This window comes from Sceloporus undulatus, chromosome 2, assembly GCF_019175285.1.
Source record: "Sceloporus undulatus isolate JIND9_A2432 ecotype Alabama chromosome 2, SceUnd_v1.1, whole genome shotgun sequence".
Classification (NCBI taxonomy): Eukaryota; Metazoa; Chordata; class Lepidosauria; order Squamata; family Phrynosomatidae; genus Sceloporus; species Sceloporus undulatus.
The window spans coordinates 252,710,693-252,732,305 of record NC_056523.1 but is presented as its reverse complement, the minus strand read 5'-3'; the positions used below and the strand labels follow the sequence as shown (position 1 = coordinate 252,732,305).

At 39.6% G+C, this 21,613-nt stretch overlaps 1 protein-coding gene across 2 annotated transcripts in view; it reads left to right on the top strand.

Moving 5' to 3' along the window:
* Positions 1-21,613, top strand: part of PTCH1 (patched 1) — a 130,688-nt gene that overhangs the window by 84,497 nt on the left and 24,578 nt on the right. For both annotated transcript variants that reach the window (XM_042452006.1, XM_042452005.1), the window contains exons 13-18: positions 3,742-3,860; positions 6,816-7,218; positions 9,634-9,943; positions 13,322-13,470; positions 18,075-18,249; positions 20,592-20,872. In XM_042452006.1, the coding sequence (XP_042307940.1) occupies positions 3,742-3,860; positions 6,816-7,218; positions 9,634-9,943; positions 13,322-13,470; positions 18,075-18,249; positions 20,592-20,872 (1,437 nt within the window). The remainder of the gene's footprint in view (positions 1-3,741; positions 3,861-6,815; positions 7,219-9,633; positions 9,944-13,321; positions 13,471-18,074; positions 18,250-20,591; positions 20,873-21,613) is intronic.

The following is a 21,613-nucleotide window of genomic DNA, read 5'->3' as shown; positions in this document are numbered from 1 at the left end:
GATGGTGTCCATATTGAATCTTGCTGCAGCTCTGACAGCTGCCTAAGGATGCTACGTGCAGACACCCATCCTGCCAACATATTTACACACACAGTGAGCCACATCGTAAAAGAATGGCCAAATGTAATAAATGAACAGCCCGGTCTATTGTTTTCTGAACATAAAACTTGTTACGGCCAGAGATACGTTTCCATCACCAGTGGGCATTTGTTGGGGTTAGGTTATATATAGGTTATCCACAGGATAGCTGAGTATTACTTGCAGAGCTGTACAATTGGAAGGGATCTTGGAAGTGATCTATCCTAGCTGTTTTCCTCTTAGATATGACCTCTAAGGCAACTGGCTCAAACTTCAAGGAAAGAGATATTACAATTTTTTATAGCTGATCATTTCAGAAGCTAAACCATCTTTGAAGCTAGGGTTAAGTATTTTTCTTAATGATTAACATGAACACACCTTTTCTAGTCTTCAACACTTATTTTTTGGGACAACAGCAGCCATCCTGACAAGGAAGTTCTAGGAGAAAAAAAGAAGAGAATGCCAAGCATTGGTATTAAGCATTTCTCTGCGATATATCTTCACCTGTTTTTGGAAAAATCTATTATAAGGCTGCAAAGCCAGTGTGATGTAGTGATTTGAGCTAGGACACTGGGAGATCAGGGTTTGAATTCCTACTCAGCCATGGAAATCCACTGGTGACCATGGGCAAGTAACATTCTCAGCCTCAGAGGATGGCAAAGGCAAATATCTTCTGAACAAATTCTACCAAGAAAACCCAGTGATAGGTTCATCTTAGGGTCGCCATAAGTCAGAAATGACTTGAAAGCACACAACAACAACAGCAACAATTTAGTAGTTGCTTCATGGTTTGAACAGCATGTAAATCAATCCAAAGCATTTGCACTCCATAGCTGTTGTTTGCCCATGTGAACAATATAACACCTGTTCTACAAGATCTACATTGGTTGCCCATTCGCTTCCGGGCGCAATACAAGGTGTTGGTTATTACCTATAAAGCCCTAAATGGCTTGGGCCTGGGGTACTTGGAGGACCGCCTCTCCCCATATAATCCGCCCTGCGCTCTCAGGTCGACCGGGAAGCAACTGTTGAGGGTTCCAGATATGAAATATTCTGTGACTGCACAGAGGGCGTTTTCTAGCTCAGCCCCGCAGCTTTGGAACTCTCTTCCTGGTGAGCTCCGCTCGGTTACCTCCCTTGGCTTATTTAGGAAGAGGTTAAAAACCTTCCTCTTCCAACAGGCTTTCCCCCAGACAATGTAATACCTGCTTTCTCCCCACTATACCGTTGCACCTGCACTTTAGGCTAGCTATTGTTGTGATTTTAATCTGTAAGTTTCTATCTTGTTTTTAATTGTATTATTGTATTCTTCGGGTTTTTATATGATACTGTTTGTAAAATCGTACATCGCTGTACTTCTGTGTAACCCGCTTTGATCTATTAAGGAAAAGCGGGCTATAAATAAACAGTTTATTTATTATGTGGGAAAACTTACAAGTGCCATGTTACTGGAGACTAAAACTATTAATAACTCATAGCTATGATAACTATGGCTGCATCTGCATTGCAGAAATTGTAGTTTGTTGTGACACCAGAGTTCTCTGACAGAGAAGGCTAAATAGTTCCCAGAATTCCATAGCATTGAGCCATGGCAGTTAAAGTGGTATCAACCTGAATTATTTCTGCAGTACAAATGTAGCCTATATATTATCTTCACTATCATAGGCAGTATCAAAGAATCGTAGCGTTGGGAGAGACCACAAGGGCCATCCAGTCCAACCCCCTGCCATGCAGGAAGACACAATCAAAGCACCCTCAACAGATGGCCATCCAGCCTCTATTTAAAAACCTCCAAAGAAGGAGACTCCACCACTTTCCAAGGGAGCGTGTCCCACTGTCGAACAATTCTTACTGTCAGGAGGTTCTTCCTAATGTTGAAGTGGAATCTCTTTTCCTGAGTTTGCATCCATTGCTCCAGGTCCTATTCTGTGGAGCTACAGCAAACAAACTTGTTCCATCTTCAGTAAGACATCCTTCTAAATACTTAAACAGAGCTATCATAACACCTCTTAACTTTCTCTTCTCTAGGCTAAACATGCCCAGCTCCTCCTGATAAGGCATGGTTTCGAGACCTTGCACCATTTTGGTTGTCCTCTGGACATGCTCCAGCTTCTCAGTATGCAATGGCTGGCTATTCTAAGGAGAGAATGCTGGTGTATTTTCTTATTTGGTTTGGTTCAGGTGGGTTTCCTAGGAAAAGTAATAACTACTAAGTGAGAAGGCACAATCAGACCTTAGAGAAGTTACATTTTTGACTAAAGCTCCTAGAATCACTTGGTTAGCATGGGATTCTGGGAGCTGTAGTTGAAAAAGAGTTAATATTCGAAGCTGTGAATGAGCAATTACCTTTGAGGACTACAGAGACAATCAACAGAATGTTTTTTGTCTTTCAGTAGTTTAATACTGGAATGAAACTAGGATTTGAAAAGAAATCTAAATTCATAAAATTACAAAACTGTTTTAGTGCTATTTTAAAATGGGTTTAAGATGGGGGGTTTCTATCTCAGTGATGCAATATTAAATAGAATAATGCATCAAAATACATCAGACTTGGACATACTTTCTTACATCACATTTTGATGAAACATACACTGTTTTGGATTCAAAGTCATACTTAGGCTGAAGGATTCTGATAGTGGTTCCTTGCTGCTTTAAGCATTTCCTGTTGAGCTAGTCATAAAGGTAGCTAAAGAACTACCAAAGGGTCTGATGGCAGATGAGATTGCTGTGAAACGATGGAAAAGATGCTGGAGAATTTTGGGGAGAACCTTCTGTAAAAAATAAGGATCGTGAATTTGGCAACATTACTTTTTGGACTACAACTTCCAGAAACTGACAGCTTAGGAAGGGCATGATCCCTGCTGGCTAGAATATTTTTGGAGCTGTAATCTAAATGATCACTCTTCCATGTTGTGCAAGGGCCCTACTGGGTGGCTGAGAGCTGGCACTAATTGACCTTTCTGGACACTTTCTCTCCTGCTCTTTTTTAACTGCACGTTTCTGTCACTATCAGTCCTGCTAAAATAGCAATTTGTTTTTCTGACAAGAGCCTGTCCTTTCTACCAAAGATCAAAAGGGGATTCTGAGGTCCTGACTATGAACTCACATACCTTTGGGGAGAAGGGGTTATAAATCATGGGTTGGTTAGATCAGGAGATATCTTTCCTGAATGACTAAAACAATGGTTAATTGGGTTTACAAGGACAGTTTCCATCAGTGGACATCTTTCCAGCTATGTTGCTCAGTGGTGTCTCTTGACCTTTTAGCTCACTCATTTTTAAAAGCTATACTTACGCTAAATTAATAAAGAAATAGTTTTGTGTCCTCCTTCATAATCTTGCAAAGTTGATCTTTTGTTTTCCTTATTTTACTGATAAGTAATAGAGGTTGGGATGGAGTGACCACAAAAGCCATATCCAATTTAATATAACAAAAACTAATTATATAGTAAACTTCTGACAATGAAATAAGAATGCAAAGATACTCCTTTCATTCTTTTCAACAAAACCCTGACCGTGAATGAGCCAACATAAGCATGTAAGACTGCCAAATGAAAAAAGATCTGGTTTTGTACTTGTTTGTTTTCAGATATAGAAACCTCATTGTGTTAAATGCATTACACTTGCTTATGTTTTCTCTCTTTCCTTCTGTTTGGTTATTTAGGCTGCTGTAGTAGTGGTGTTCAACTTTGCCATGGTTCTATTAATTTTTCCTGCTATTTTGAGTATGGATTTGTATCGTCGTGAAGACCGGAGATTGGATATATTCTGCTGTTTTACAAGGTGAGGCTGTAGGATTGCTGCATAGACTACATCCTTTCAAGTTAATATTTTGACACTAATTACATACATGCTTCACATTTTTAGGGTGGAACTATAGGTGTCTCCACACTACACAGTTAGAGCAGTTCAATAGCACTTCAACTGTCATAGTTCCATCCTAAGGAAGTCTAGGATCAATATTTCTGGATAGTATACAAGAGAACTCTCTAGAAGGCTCTCTCTAATCTACCAACCCCAATATTCCTTAGAATAAAGCCATGATGGTTAAAGCGGTATGAAACTGATATACCACTGTAGTGTGGGTGCACTTTATGCTGCCATTTCCAAAACAGGTGCATGGAGAGCTAAATGTCTATAGTCTGGGAGTTGAGTGGGAAGCACAGCAGTCTTGGGCCTCCAGTGTTCATGCTTTCCCATTGTGGGAAAGTGTGAAGTTACTTGATGGCTAGAAAGGATAGGGATGCAGGTCATTAGATAACATCATTCTCATGTGTAAGAACACAATATTTCAAAAGTATTCTGCCTGCTGAATGAGATTCTGAAATTTTCTGTGCATTTTTTCAGTGACTTTTCTCAGTCAAGACTTCAGTGAAAAATTTGTTTGAACAAAAAACATGCCCTCCCCAAAACCTAGTGTTTTGCACAAAAACAGTGCATTTCATACAAAATACACATTTTTCCTTGCAAAGGGGCTTTCTCAAAGAAGTTCTGAAGTGTGAAAAATCTTTTGATAGTTGACCATTTTCTCAATGGAGAGTCTTGGTGTGACAAGACACCATTTCTCAATTGAGTACAAGAAAATTAGTGAGTACTCTTTACATCCATAGGAAATCAGAGATCACCGTTCTTACTGATTAGAGAATTAGGGAATTTTTAAACGCAGCCATGACACAGTAAGTGGTTGTAACATTCCATCTTTACTGTAATCAGGGCATTGTGCTTTTAAATGCAATTTTTCTACATGAATGGTTTCAGTTGCCAAGATTTGTTTAATGGCAACACAAATGGGCCAATCTAGCATTTGCATTGGCCTGTTATTTTGCTTTCAGTTAGTGCTTCAAATTGTAATTTCTTGCATATTTACAGTTAAACAAGGCAGCCTCCCAATGCTGTTACCGAAATCTTGCTTTAGAAAATGAAACTAGTAAAGTTGCTGGCTTTAAACCATTAATCAATGCAGTTAATCAAGTAGAGGATTAATATGATTAAAATGTTGCTCCTAATAAAACTGTGAAGATGATAAAAAGAAGCATCCTGAGATTTGGAACTATTCAAGGATGAGCAAGATATACGGATATGCTAGTAGCACATTTATTGGGGAGTGTGTGTGAGTTTGGGATGAATGGGAAATTCATAAATGTGTTTTGCTTCCGGCTTGTGTATTCTGTGTGGAGAAAGACAGGAGATAAATCAAATAAATAAATTTCTATGCAAGGTTAGCATATGTTTTTCAGCATAACACTACATAAAATTAAGAACAACTTTTGGAGGAAATCCAGAAATTGCCTGACAAAATGTGGTGGGGAAAAGCAAGGATGGGGATAGATGGATCTCCTTTTAGAGAGGAAACTGCAGATGTTGGGTGCTAGCACTGATGTGTATCTATTCTGGAGGTGCACAAACAGGATCATATAGGAAGGAGATGATTCTTGTTCCAAGATGGAAAAGGGTAGGGATGGGAAACATTTTGTCTATAAAGGACCATACACCTAAGATAGGCTGAGCAAGGTGCATCACATTGCCTGCATCCAGCCCTCAGGGCTCCTAGAGGTTAAACAAGATGGGGGGATTTGCCCCCAAGATACCCTCAGGGGAGACATTTTGGCCACATTTTTGCCCCTTCAGTCATTTTAGAGGCTTTTTTTCCCTGAAATAAGTAATGACCTGGTCAGTTCCAGATGTTAAAAGTGCCTCCCCTGAAAGATCTCAGGGGTGGTGGTGGGTAAAAACAAGGCAAAAATGCTCTCACAGCCCCTAAAAAACATTTGGCAGCAAAAGTGTTTTTGAAAAAATCTTTTTGAAGAGGAGGTGTGGCCCTCCAAAGAAAGTGGCTAATGTGGCCCCTTAACCTCTCATAGGACCCTATGCTTGACCAAAGGGAAAAGTACATTGCAATAAGTGGAACAAATGACATAAGTGGCTAGTCTCTGTGCCAGCCCTTTTTCAATCTCTTTGTCTCAATCTCTCTCACACACTTGCACTTTCATTCACTCTTACCTTCCTCTCATCTTTCTATCCGCTGTTGTTTCTGTGAATGGTGGAACAGATTGCATAGGCATCTCATCCTCTGACCATTTTGGCTTTCCCCTATTTTCTTCCTGCACAGAAGGCTGAAAAAATTCTTGTAGGGTCCTTCCCTTTCCCTACTTTCCTGTCACTCAGTTTTGGCTCTTCCCCCACTTTTCCTGTTTCTCTCTACTCTCACCATCTTTCATCTTTGGGCTCTCAACACCATTTCACTGAAATGCTCACTCTATAGCAGCCGGAAGCATAAAACATATGAATTTTATTTAAACCAAATTGGTTCAAAGCCACATAGTCAGTTAATTAAAATTTTTGAACAGCTAAAAGCACTAAAAATGCATCACAGTTGATGGCAGAGGGGGCAACTGTTGATCTTGCACTGGCAAAACCATCTCAAAGTATTCTTTGCATAAGAAAACCCTCTGAAATCCATGGGATTGACACAAGTCAAAAGGCAACCTGAAGGCATGTGTATACACACATTCTTGGTATCTGTATTTCAACAAATTTTTGCTTGCATGTTAGAACAATTTACCAAATCGTAGTTCCATTGTATTTGTAATATTAAGTAAGATACCTGTTTTCCTGTGCCTTGTGAAGCATCAAACATTTTGATGATATTTATGAATCAGTAAATCATTAACAATAATGTACCATGGTTATTCTGATTACAGTGAGAAGCAATAACATCCCCATTTTGTCCTCTTTCAGCCCTTGTGTCAGCAGAGTAATTCAGATTGCACCACAAGCATATACAGAGGCTGGTGACAACATACGCTACAGCCCTCCACCTCCCTATAGCAGCCACAGTTTTGCACATGAAACTCAGATCACAATGCAGTCCACAGTCCAGTTGCGCACTGAATATGACCCTCATACCCAGGTTTATTATACCACAGCAGAACCTCGTTCAGAAATTTCGGTACAGCCGGTCACAGCAACACAAGATAACCTCAACTGCCAAAGCCCAGAAAGCACAAGTTCAACACGGGATCTCCTTTCCCAGTACTCAGAATCTACTCTGCATTGTCTTGAGCCACCTTGTACTAAATGGACACTCTCCTCCTTTGCTGAAAAGCAATATGCACCATTCCTGTTAAATCCAAAAGCAAAGGTAACATTTGTTTGTTTTTCAATAGGAACACTGTATGTTATTTGTAGGTAGGTTGATGAGCCACCATTCCTACCCCATTGAGTTGTAGGCCTGTGTAGATCATCCAGGACAGAGGTGGGAATATTTGGATTTATGATTTTGTGCATAGATTCTCCAGTAAAGGCTCAGTTCCTGATTGGTTCTGGGAACATCTCCTGCATTAGCCTTCTGGGGAGTTAAAATGTTGATGGGAGGCCTTGCTTCATTATGGTATTGTAGTATTTTGATTAATTTTGCTGCATTTTTGGATTTATCATTTTATTGCTTTTAGTTAGTTATATACATAACTTTCTTCATCTTTGTATGTCATTTAATATGTATACTATTTTGGAGTTTTTGTTAATATTCTAAAACAGAATAAAACAGAAACGCTTTAAAAATATATTGTAAGAATAAAAAATATGAATAATTCCACCAAAGGGTTGGTGTTGTTAACCTGCTCCTTTTCCTGTTCTTATTTCTAATTCCTTCTCTTAACTATTCATCCTAAACAATAGGTTATGTGAGGCTATACAGCTGTCTCTTTAGGACCTACAATCTCTATTCTTCTCATTATACTGGCATTTCTGCATGCTCAGCTGGGACCAGGCTGTTAAATGATGATTGTCTAAATCTGCCTGAATTTGTTCTTCAACTATAGTTGGCAACCTGTTGGTTAGTCCCAAATTAGAGTAGACCCAATCAACCATTGAATGATGAGTCAATGTGTAAATTAAATGGATTTGTTCTAGCAAGGACTAAAATAGAAAGTAGGCCCAAATGCCAGTATAATGAGAAGAATAGAGATTCTAGGTCCTAAACATGCAGCTGTATAGCCTTATATAACCTATTATCAAGGATGAATAGTTAGAGAAGTTAGATCTGTTTGCTGTGAAAATGTGTGTATGTACCTTCAAGCCGCCTGTCAAATTATGGTGACCCCATGAATTTCATTGGGATTTCTTAGGTAAGGAATAATCTTACCTAAGAGGTGGTTTTGCCAGTTTCTTTCTCTGAAATATAATCTACAGTCCCTAGTATTCATTTGTCAGTCTCCCAACCCAGTACTAACCTAAGCTTCCAAGATCAGACAGAATCTGGAGCCTTTAGGGTATTTAGGCCATATCTGCCGTAGCTGGAGATAAATAGAAGTTGAGCCCTGGTAGCGCAGTGGTTAAATGCCAGTACTGCAGCCCAAAACATTGTAAATTCAATCCTGCATTGTTCCATGTTGACCCAGCCTTCCATACTTTCGTAGGTTGGTAAAACCAACTTGTTGGGGACAATTGGCTCCCTGCTTAGGGAGTGCCTAGCACTATAAAGCAGTATAAAAGTATAAGTGCTATTACTATTACTATTGACTTTTGATTTAGTTTATTTAATGAAATTTTAGTAAGCTTCTTTAAGAAAATAGAAATGACTAGAATCCTATTGGTGTAGTACACTAGTGTAAAAATTATTGTGTAAATGACTGTGGTTTCTTAGAGGTACTGCAAGTGCTGTTCTCCACTGCAGCCAGTCATTGCACAAGCATACACACAACTTTCCTTTTGACTTGGTGAGCAGCAAGGTGTTCAACAGTTGTACAGTGGATAAGCTCAGGGCCTTGGTATCTGTTGTTGCACAATCACTTCAGACACTATGAGATCCAGGATGACTATGCTGGTATGCAGCATACTTTACAGTAAAAGTGTAGGATCTTGGCCATAGTTTCCTGAAATGCCAGGCCTTTAAAAAAAAGTCAGTTTTAATACAGTTTCTCCATTTGCTAATATAATATAAAACGTGCCTTACACAGACTTGAAAATGAACAACTGTAATGAGTCCCTTACATGGGTGTGTGCATGTCAATTATATGATGTTATGTTGATGAAACAGCTATGTCCCAAACTTAGTTATAGCTTCAGTTGTTCGGCAAACAAAAATTCCAAACCATGGAATGAGGGTGGTGAGTGGTAGGAACCAGTACAAACAAATTAGGCTGAAGCATTGCCAAATATGTTCCCCCCCCCCTCCTTGTCTTGGTGCTCAACTCAGACTTTTGAGACAACCAACCACATTGACTTGGCATGTTATGTAACAAACCAGTTATGTCATAAGACAAATAATGAAACGTGAGAAATGTTCAAATTGCTTTTAAATTGTTTTTTATTTTTAAAATATCGCATATGCTTTTAATTGTAACCAATCCCAGAGTTAATTGTATTAATCACTCAAATAAGAATGTAAAAGACTCCATGGCTTTAATGACCCTGCAAGGAGAAAGCAGCCGTGGATCTTATGCTGAGAGAAAGGTGGGATATTAAATAAATAAGTAAATAAGTAGCTTTTGTGTTGTTCCAAATGCTAAAACTACCCTAATTATGTAAAATAGTGTCTTCTTTTTTTCATTCCCAGATTGTGGTCATTTTTCTTTTTCTGGCCTTACTTGGCCTCAGCCTTTATGGAACCACCTGTGTGAGAGATGGACTGGATCTTACGGACATTGTGCCACGGGAAACACGGGAATATGACTTCATTGCAGCCCAATTCAAGTACTTCTCGTTCTACCACATGTACATAGTGACGCAAAAAGCAGATTATCCCAACATCCAGCACTTGCTTTATGAACTTCACAAAAGTTTCAGCAATGTAACATATGTGTTGTTGGAAGAAAACAACCAGCTTCCAAAAATGTGGTTGCACTACTTTAGAGACTGGCTGCAAGGTACAGACAAAACCCTAAGCAATGCTTAAGATTTTCCACTAATGTACTTTCGTTTTACTAATTTCATTAGTAGTATTGTGTTTTCCTCCAGCAGAATCTCCTCATATTTTGTTTATTTTTATTCCTTTGCCTAGAATTGCACTGTTGGAAATAATGTATCTCTTTCCAGAGGTTGCACAAGGTACTTCTTTTTCGTCCACAACTCCCAGAGTGGCCCAAGCTCTGCCTTTCAATTTGATGGGCACACACCTTCATTCCTTAAGGGTTAACTATCTGTTTGTTAAGTCTTTCGTATCCCGATAGTCCAAGGCATATAATGGATATTCATATGCCAACAATATGAACCCATTTTCCTAATCATTTAATATGTTTGATTGATGTCCCAATCATTGATGATTCTTGAAGAGTTTATAGAAGGGGAAAAACCTTGACAGAAAGGAGTGTGTATTTTGTCTAAATTTGTTTTTGTTCCAAGTGCCCATATTTTGGCTGCTTGGAAGTGATTATTGATAGAACTGGAATAACTAGATGTCAATAGTTGCTCTGTACTGGCATAACCATCTCTTCAGTATTCCTTGCCTAAGAAACCCCTGCAAAATTTGTAGGGTCATCATAAATCGCAGACAATTTGAAGGCACGTGTGTGTGTGTTGTGTGCCTTCAAGTCATTTCTGACTACTGACGACCTTAAGGCAAACCTAACACAGGTTTTCTTGGCAAGTTTCTTCAGAAAGCATTTGCCAATGCCATCCTCTGTGGCTGAGAGAGTGTGGCTTACCCAAGGTCAACCAATAGGTTTTCATGGCTGATGGGGATTCAAACCCTACTCTCCAGAGTCATAGTCCAACACTCAAACCATATACACACATAGTTCTTGGCCAAGTGTTGGTGGGACTGCATGTGCCAGGTTTGGCAGGCTTGTTTCATTCACCACTTTTGTTCTGAACCCTGTTTGGCTTTCTGGGACAGTTTTATTTCATCTCTACATGGGAGGCAACTTTAGAGCAAGCAGCCAGAGCCTGAGGCTGTGTCATTTAGGCCATGTTTTTCTCTTCCAACTCCTCTTATCTCTTTATAGCTGTAGCTAACCTATCAGATCTGTAATGATGGTTTTCATTACATTCTCTCTGTGCAGCTGCGAGGTGGCTGTGAGGTGGGTCATGGATTCTCCCCCCCTTGCTCCCCCCCTTTCCTCTCCTTCCTTTAGACATGTGGTTCGTTCATCTGTTCTCACACAGCCTCCTTGTGCTGGGCTGTGGCTTCCTGTTCTAAATGTGATCCAAATTTGTGCTGTGAGGTATTTTTGCCCACCCTCCCTGCCTCCTTGAAAGGGGTGGCAAAGAGGAAAATAACAGTTGAGAGTGAATAGGTGTTGGCTGTGATCTTTACACGTGCTGGCAGCAGATCCCACAACTTGTATTAGCTACACAAGTTGAACAGATGGAACAAATTGTCAAAATCGTGTTCACTCATGCTGTGCTCAAGAAGGAGCAGAGTTACTGTTTGAAGTTTGAAAGTTGGAGTGTGAGTTTCCTTTTCCTCCGGCTTTGCGGTGGAATTTCTGGTCATGTTGTCATATAACCTATGGCTTCGGCACCTAGCGGTAGCTGAAACAACAGAGTGCTGGGTGTCTCTACCCCATTGTGCAATTCGTTTAAGGGCCACGAGTAAAGAAAGCTTTCTTTTTGGCAATGGTTTCCATGTCTCCCAGATTCTGTTATTACAGTCAAAAGGCATGATCCACCAGGATCACTTTTCCCACAGCTCTGTGGCCTGAATTCAATTGCTAGTTCCCAACTACAACAGACTGAGTAAATAAACTGGCATTTGATAAGTCAGTACTTATGTTAATGCAGTGTATCTGTTCTAGTTGAGAACTAACAGTTGGATTTCGCCCTTTTCATTTCAGTGGTGTCCGTGAAAGTTAAATTGGTAGAAGCTGTAACTTTGTTGTAAATCAAATTGTTCATATAAACTGAACATAGGGATAAGCTGGAAATCTACTGCTTGATGCTGTTGAACCTGGATAACCTTTTTAAAAGATCATGGGGTGACTGCTGCAGAAATGCTCACTTGAGTTGGGATTTGGTGTGTTTGTGTTTCACAAACTGAAATATTGTGAGATTGCTCTTCATTACATCCATCCTGTTCCTTTTGCGTAGCCCTAGGTTTATCATGACTGCACTATTGCAGAAAACTATGTTTTAAGTCAAAATACATATTTTATTTCTGTAGAACAGGGGGAGTACATTCTTTTCTTCAAGGTTTTTTGTTTTGTTTTGTTTCTTTGCAAATCCTTGCACCTGAGCTGTTCTAGTGAATGCTTTGTGGGGATCAGAGCACTATTTCTTCCCATATGTGTCATTCTTGCCCTACTTTAAACCAGGTTTTAACCATGTGTCAGTTTACTTGACACATCAGAATTCACAAAGCACACAGCCATTTTCTGCATTAGCGGATTCCTAATAATAATATTAATAATAATAATAATTTTATTTATGTTTTCCCACCTCTCCCAGTGGATCGAGGCAGGATTACAACCATAAAACCACATACAATACAATGGTATCTAAAATACATATTATAAACAATAATCAGTTAAAACTTGAGTCAACAATACTAATAAAAACATCAGTTACAATGTACTGTTTATGCTCAGAAGTGGGATTTCTTCCATTTCTTTACAGAAGGTAAAAAACGAGTTCAAATTTAGGAGTTACTTATATATTAAGGAAGAGGGTGTATAAGCATTTCTGTATGGACATACAACCATATAAGTCTTTCAGGTTACAACATGCATATGTGGTTCCTGTACTTCCCATGTACACACGTCGGAATACAAGCCATGTGTTCAGCCACACACACACACAGTAGTGCTATGATATTAAAATGTTTTCATGTGTGGTGGAGTTTAGCTAAGTGGGTGTGGGAGGACTGGGCCAGTTCTAAGGCAGCAGGAGGTCTGTCTGGAACTCCAGTCTGGCAGTCTTCCACAAACTAGCTGGAAGATGGGAAAGGCAGTCTATGTAAGTGCTGTAAGTCTGGGAGGCCTGTGTATCTGAGGCCTGTGGCACTCACCCAAACATCTGCTGGGAGGAAGGTGACAGTACTCCAGCCAGGCTTTGCTTGTTCCAGGGGTGTTGGGAGGAGGGAGGAATGGGCAGAATAAGAGTCAAAAGAGCTCTGGGAAAGTGGTGGTGATGTTCCACATCACCTGTCAGCGCTTACTTGGGGACTGAAAACTGCAAAGTCCTACATCCTCTTAATAGCTCTAAAAGGCAAATTTATCTGATTTTCACTCTTTATTTAGAAGTTTGGTAAGTGACATGTTTTGGGGTTTGGTGTTGGTTTTTTAACTTGTACTCTTACCTTTCAACAGGACTTCAGGAGGCTTTTGACAGTGACTGGAAATCTGGAAAGATAACCCTCAGCAGTTACAAAAATGGATCTGAAGATGCTGTTCTGGCGTATAAACTTCTGGTTCAAACAATTTCAGGCGTCCGAGATAAACCCATTAATATTAGCCAGGTATTTAAAAATACTAATGTGATTCTGTTTAAGTAGAATGATACAAATAAGGAACAAGGTTTACATACTTTGGATGGATGGATGGATGGATGGATGGATGGATGGATGGATGGATGGAGAATTAATGTGGAGGAGTGACACAACAGTTCTGAGGTGTACTCTTGCATGATAGAGTCCAGGCATCTTCTTGCTTCTCCCAGGTTCTCTAGACAGTAAATCAAAAGGGACAGCAGTATGATTAGTACTTGAAGAAAACTCTGGATGAATCCTTTTGTGCACCAAGAAGAGTATATCTGAAGACATATTCCATGATAGTGGTGACAGTGAGCAATACTAATACCTCAGAATTATTATTTCCTATCCACAAGTTTGGATAAATTATAATCTACTATTGCTTGCAGTGGTAGATTTTTTTAGGCACTTGCATCTTTCTGTATGCTAAAATTTGTGGATGATGCATTAAACTGTACATATGGCCAGAATGTCTGGTGGCCACAGTTACTAGGATAAGTTCTGCTGAGGATGTGGACAGAATTCTTAGAATTGTCTGGTTGTTGCTGATGCATTTGACCTGTATTTTTCCTGGCTGATTCTAATAATCTGTTTTAAGTTGATTTGGTTAGTAATGAGGGGAACAATGTCTTTCTTTGTGGAAGGGTGGGGGTACCGCCTTCCATCTTGAAGGAGGCAGTTGTCAAACCTCTGACAAACCATGCTTGAATTCCCTCAACCTGAATACTTACTGGCCAGTTTCTAACATGTCTTTCCCTGATAAATGGATAACAACAGCACAGTTCCAGAAACTGCTTGTTGAAGTAGATTATCTGTGCCCTCATGAGGCTTGGTTGGGGAAAAGAAATTTTGATAATCCCCAAAATAGAATAATCAGACAGCAGTAATGCAATCTGATCTCCCAGACTTTACCATTGCTTTTACTACCATGGTATCCTTCCTGGTTGTATGGTTGGGGCAAGCATTATAGACAGTGTGGTACGTTGGGAAGCTCCTCCACAAATGTGCAGGACTGCTGTTTTGCCTAAGCAGTTCTGTAAGGTTCAATTTTGTCTCATAGGTTCATTGAAATGTATATGAAAACACTGTGTACGATTTACACAGTTGGTTGGTTGGAAGGTCATCACCTGATGACGCTTGATTCTGATTTTTCTTTTCAATGGAGCTAAATGAGGTTCTGAGGAAGTTCTGATGGAATGTTTGAAAACAGTGAGGAACTGGGTGAGAGAACAGCTGAGACAAATATGGGAGGCCTGACTGATGATGTACTTCCATTGTTGTAAATGGAGTTACAACCTCCCCTGGATTCCTAGATAGCAGTCATGGCCAGAAAGACTCTTCTCTAGTTTTAGCTGATTTTCCAACAAGAAAATTTCTTATATGAGATTCCAGGTTGGAGCCCTGATACGTTCTTTGAAAACTGGTCAGAATACCAATGCAGAATGTGGCCACCTAGTTAGGCACAGAAAAAGCCAATGAGAGTATATTATTTGAGTGGAGAAAACAGTAGCAGTGACTCTTAATTTGTTTTTAGTACAGTCCTTAAAGTCCTGTCTATGCCAGGGTAAACAACCATAGTAACAGTGAAGATCAGTTTTCACCCTTAAATTAACCCTTGGTGCTCCCCAGCCCCAGCAATCAAGAATCCCAACCAGACATCACTTCTGGTTGTAACTTCTAGCTTCTGGTAAGGCCACTTTCTGAGTGTCTGAACAAGGGCCATTTTGCAGAGCATTGCAGGTATGAATAAGATAAACTGCCTCTCTAGGAGCATTTTGCATTCCACTTGGAGTGCAGTTTCTCCCCAAAATTAAATTGGAGGAGATGTAAGGTCTTTCATGGGATCTTGGAGAAACCTGGAGAACCTTTAAAAAAAAGCACCCAGAGGCCACATGTGGACAATGGTTAACACCTGCTTAAAGAAAACCCTTCTCTAACCAGTCTTTCCATACATTAAGATCCTTTGAATGGGTTAAATATAATTTTGATTGAATTTACACTACTTTTGTTTACCACTAATCTAATTTTATAAACATTTAATGTTGAAAGAATTTGTTTTGGCTCATCTCATGTACACATGCAGTGAGCAGGTCCCAGTGCAAACTCAATGCTGCCCAATGGTCAGACCACTGAAGGGCTTTACCTCCTTTCCTGTCAGTGTTAACTAGGGTTGTTATTACATGTTGTTGTGGGCTGTTATTCACACAGAACTAATTACCTAGCCTAAATGACAATTTACAGATGACACCATGGTTTCACTGAGGAGTCAAGAAGTGTTTATATGGTCAGTAGACCAGATCAAATGCTAGCAAGCACACAAATATATTACTATTGCTTCTTTACACTTTATAGATTCTGCATGGGCTTTTCTAAAAACATACTGTAAATGCCTTTTTAAGGCTTAGATACTGGCAAGAGGAGCTTTAAATGAAAATATGCTGATATTTTTGGTCCCATTCTTTTGTCTCTAGATCTGCCCACCACTAAAATGTAGTCCCTAATAATATTTTGTAAAACTGATCTCAGCCCTGTGAGTGAAAGGCATTCTGCCTCATTGAATTTGATTTTAAAGGGGCCATTAAATGAATTATTTGTAAAGGAAAAGTCAGTGAGAGTCACTGTAACGTAGTAGTTGAAGCATCAGAATAGGACTCTGCAAGAACAGGGTTTGAATCCCCGCTTCGCCATGGAAACGTAATAGTTGAGCTTAAGTACATAATACTCTCTCAGCCTCAGAGGAAGGCTATTGCAAGAATCTCCTGGATAAATGTTGCATGGTGGGATCTCCATAAATCTGTGTTGGCTTGAAGGCACATTACAACAACAGCAAAGAAAAATGTATAATTATTACTTTCATTTTGAATGGTAGAACAATTTATTTAAAGTGAAGTAGGAAAAAGCAATACAATGATCTTATTAGTAGCTGTTAGTTGTCCTTTCACCTTTTGTGGGGGCTGCTGTATACAAATGCTTGCTTTTAGAGCAAGGGCAGAGAACATGTGACCCTCCATATGTTGATAGAATGCAGCTCCCATCATCTCTCACCACTGGCTATGCTGGTTAGTTCTGATGGCAACTGCAGTCCAACAACATCTGGAATGCCAAGTGTTATTCATTTAGCATTCTGATTCAGAATACTTTGAACAAAGTAATATTGGGTCTTGACTCTTTTTATACAATATGCAATACAGTAGTCCAGCCTTATCTGCAGCTTCACTTTCCAAGGTTTCAGTTACTTGCAGTCAGCCATTGTCCAAAAATATTATGTAGCCCCCCCCCCTTTCACAGTTTTGCTTTCCATAGTTTCAGTTACGTGCGGTCACAGTCTGAAAATATTACTGGTATAGGATTTGGTATTATCCATGGTTTCAGGCATCTGCTCGGGGTCTTAGAACATATCCCCCATGGATGCAGGGGGGAAGAAAGTAATGTATTCTGTCAAATACATTGGCCTTGTCAAAGAATCCAGTATTAAGAAAATGTATACAGATGAGAGAAAACCATAATTGGTTACCCAGTTGATTTTTTTTATTTCAAGCAAACATTGAGTATATTGTGTAGAAAATCTGACTAGCCTATGGCTCCTGATACATTTTGCTCTGACTAGGAGGAATAAAATCATGCTGTTGCACCCACAGGCTCATGATCTGTGCTCTGCAGTTCCAAAGACAATTGGAAGACTTGCCGTTGTTGCATATCCTGTGGATTAATTGATTCCAGATCCCTAGATTCCAGTTTTAGAAAAAAAGAAAGACTGCTGTCACTGTTGTTTTTCATACTTCAAAAAATGAGAGTTGGGTTTGAAATGAAAAGAAATCAGAAATCCTTGTTTACTATTTTTTCTGGGCATCTTCTCTATGTTGCCCCCCCCCCCCAAATTTTTTTTGGCAAGACTGCTTTTGTCCCAGAATCCTAGCATTTCTTATTCATAATCTCCAAATTCATTTGCCCATGTGGCCTCCACAAGAGTGCACTCATCTGGTTTTTGATGCTGGGCATTTTCTGAATGCATAGGTCATAGGAGGCAAGTGTTAGCAAAATTTATACAGATGTTGTTTTATTTTTATAGCTCTCCTCCATTTACTGGGTGGCATTTCCTTCAGTGTTAACAACAGAGGTTAACTGCACACAGACGTCCATCGGACTCTTGCCAGATTCTTTCTTTTCTTTTCTCCCCCCCCCCCCCCAAAACCCACCTTTGGATATGTTTCTCCAACTTTGTTGTTTTCCCCTCTGGACTGCAAACATTCTTTAAAAAAAGAATTCATGTTTAATTGGCTCCATCTTCATCTGAAACCTTGTGCTGATTGAATATTTCTAACAAATTGTTTGCAAAGCATTTTATACTATAGAAAACACTTTGAAAAGTTTGGATATATAAAAATGCTGCTGCCGCTCTACCCCCACCCCTCAATTGTCAGCACTAAGCTGTTTGTGGCATCCCTGCTAAGTATAACGTTTCTCACAAAAGCAATCATTCTGTTTTATGTACTGTGTTGTATGGTATGCATTCCAGGCTTTCTGTGTTAAATATTTGAACAAGAGGCCTAGAAGTCAGGGGCCATACTGAAATGCTCCTTTCCATTTTGCAGTTGTCTAAACAGCGCCTAGTGGATGCAAATGGAATCATTAACCCAAAGGCTTTCTACATCTACCTGACAGCATGGGTTAGCAATGACCCCGTGGCTTATGCGGCCTCTCAAGCCAACATCCGGCCTCACCGTCCAGAATGGGTCCATGACAAAGCCGACTATATGCCAGTAACCAGTAAGGAACATTTCACTTTAATGTCTTATGGTTTATATAAGTACTTCAACCCACCTCTCAAAGCACGGCCGCTCTCCTGTCGGTTGACACTGTACAGGACTTAGACCGTAAACAGAACAATATATTGTGTTCCTTTATAAAAACTCAGGAGACAGATATGGTGGTGTAATGTAGTAGAAGAATGCCATCCCTCTGTAGTCATTCATCATTTTGAAAAATGAAGTTTTTAATAGTTTATCTCAGCGGTCTATGGCTTGCATTAGGCATTTCATTTTAATGTGCAACACTCTTTTATGTGTAAGGGAAACCCTCAGTTCACATGATATGCTGCCCTTGAAAATGCAGGGTGTTTATCATCGGGAATTATGTCTTGTTTATTCTAAATCTGTCAGCCCAGCAAGCAAAGAGTTTCTGGGAAATTAGGCCATTCTCTTACACCTGTATCATGCCTGAATTGTTTAGGTGAGAAAGAGATCTGTATACAAGAGTATCATCTTTCCTTACAATCCTTGCTCAAGTTACCCATATACGTTCTGAAGGGCAATACTAATTTGATTTTATTTGCTTTTACACTGAATTTGCTGGGTAGACTGCTAGTTGGTTATTAGGTGGCAGGAATGGGGGAAGAAAAGAGGTTGTATTTTTAGAAATACAACAAGAGAACAAGCAAATTGTGCATAGCTATATTTGAATCCTAAAGTTCTTGGGCAGTTGGTCAAGTCTTGTCTTAATTCATAATAAGGCAAATCATGTTAAGAAAGTCAGCTGAGTGACCCTGCAGGCTGTGGAACACACAGCAGCAACAAGAGCAGCAGTAATTCCCTTAGTTGCAGAGTAAAATACAGTCAAGTATAGGTGCTTGAGGCCTTTTTCCTATCCCAGGAGATTTCAAATTTCAAATGCACGTGTGGATCTATTGTTACTGTTCATTTCATTTTTATTTTGGTAGTGCCTTCAGATGATGTGTGTAAGCTATGGTTGTGCTTGTTCTTTGTCCACAGCATGACATGGGACTGTGCACACTGGAATGTGTGCTGTGCACAGTTACATTATGACCCCCCCCACACACACACACACCACAAAACAGTGCAATAAAAGATAGTGAAAATCCAAATCAATATACCCTCATATATTACAATATATTTAATTAATTTGGATGACCCCTAAGATTTATTGCTGAATAAGTGAAGTCATTTTTCCACATGAGGCAAAGGAGAAAATGGTGACCCTTACCTGATTCCTCCTAAAAGAAGTCAAAGAAATGAGCAATTTAATCTTAGACCAACACTGGACAGCATCTGGCACTGCACCTGGGGACACCATGGCTCTGTCCTCCAACACCATACGACCATACCTTGTCTCCTTGGTATCTGTTGCCTGAGATAGCCATCTCACTCTGTTTAATAGTAGGACCGGCCCTATTGTGGCTGTTCACAAAACTTTATGTCAAAACTGTTAGTCTTCAAAGCAATGCAAGGCTCACCATTTTAGCTCCAGTGGACTAACACAGCATAGTGCATGGAGGATCTGGCATATCCTTTCTATATTTATTTATTTGATTTCTATCCTGCCTTTCTCCCAAAATGTGATTTTATGTAACGTACAATAACTTAAAATGATAAAACTAAAACATTAATTACAAAAGTTAAAAAAATAATTAAATAATACTAATGTTAAAGCATGAGTTAAAAATGACATAGTTAAAACCATTTTAAAAAGTAAAAAAACATTAAAGAATTAAAATAGCACACCACCCTACGTATGTAAAATTCACCCACCAAAAGCCTGCCTAAATAAAAATGTCTTCAGCTGCCAGTGAAAAGAGAGCTGCGAGGGGGGCCAGCCTGACTTCCTATGGAAGGGAGTTCCCAAGTCTGCGAGCAGCCATGGGGAAGGCTCACTCCCAAGTCCTCAACAAGGACTCAGAGGTGGTGGGACTGAGAGAAAGCCCTCCTCTGTTCTTAAAAATCCAGGTGGCTTGTATCCTGGGAGAAGAAAGGCACTCCGTCAGCAAGACTGGGATTTTAGAAATGCTAATATTTCCCATGACAGTTGTGGGGGGGGGGGGGGGGCTTCTTCATAACTTCTTAATGTATAGCATAATGCTACAATAGTGAGAAGGCTTGCCTATACTCAATCTAACACTACATGAAAATGCCAAAGACTCGTTATGCTGTGTTTTGTTGGTAAACCTGAATTGCATTTTTTGATGCAAATTAATACACTTCAGTGTTCTCACACCAAAAGTTAAAATGTTGGTTTTTATCTCTGTTTCACTGTCTCTTCAAATACATATTTCCCACAATACAGTTAACGAATTACAATAATTATTTTCTCCCCAGTCCCAGAAGCAGAGCCTATTGAATATGCTCAGTTTCCTTTCTACCTCAACGGACTGCGTGATACTTCTGACTTTGTGGAAGCTATTGAGAAAGTGAGAGCAATATGCAATAACTACACCAGCCTTGGGGTTCCCAGTTACCCAAATGGATATCCATTCCTCTTTTGGGAACAGTACATTGGCCTTCGTCATTGGCTTCTCTTGTCCATTAGCGTGGTTCTGGCCTGCACGTTTCTGGTGTGTGCCCTCTTCCTTCTGAACCCCTGGACAGCTGGAATCATTGTAAGTCTCTGTTGAAGTTAAATTCCTTTCAGCATAGCTCTTGCTACAGTCGGAAAGGTTTTGTTTATGTCTGGGCTACTGATGGAGTATGTGTATTGCATCATTCATGATATATTTATTCAACTTGAGGGGGTAGGGTTCATGGTAAAGGTATAAGCTGCAATAACCTTAATCTTTTGGAATAGTCTATCAGCTGAAAAATAAAAATAAAAGCACCTAAACTTTTGCCCTCATTTTGATATGTAAAAGAATGATAAAGAAAAAAATCTTAAATGTCTTCTTTAGTTACAGCCGAGTAATCTCTATGATATGATTTCAAGCTCTTTGTAAATAATTGTTTATTATGTTCTGAAAACTGTCCTGCCACTTTCCCACAGCTTGGAGAAGTCACTTTTCTTAAACAAACAAACAAACAAAACCTTACATCTCCTGTAATCCCCCACACAGCATGGCCACTGCTCATACTGGCTGGGGGATTCTGGGAGCTATAGTCTGAAGAAGAAGAAAAAAGAACTTATAACTTTGCCAAGCTCTCTTTTCTTAGTTGGGGAAATAGGGCACATGCCTATCATTTAAGTGGCTTGTAAACCATAGGTCAGTCTTATGCAACTTTTTAAAATAACCAGATCTCAAGGTTTTCAAAGAACCTGTGTGAACAGTTCTCCAATTCCCCAAGTCTAGTCCACCTTGACACTTCTCTGGGACTGGCCCATGGAAATACAAGTTTTATGGACTCACAAA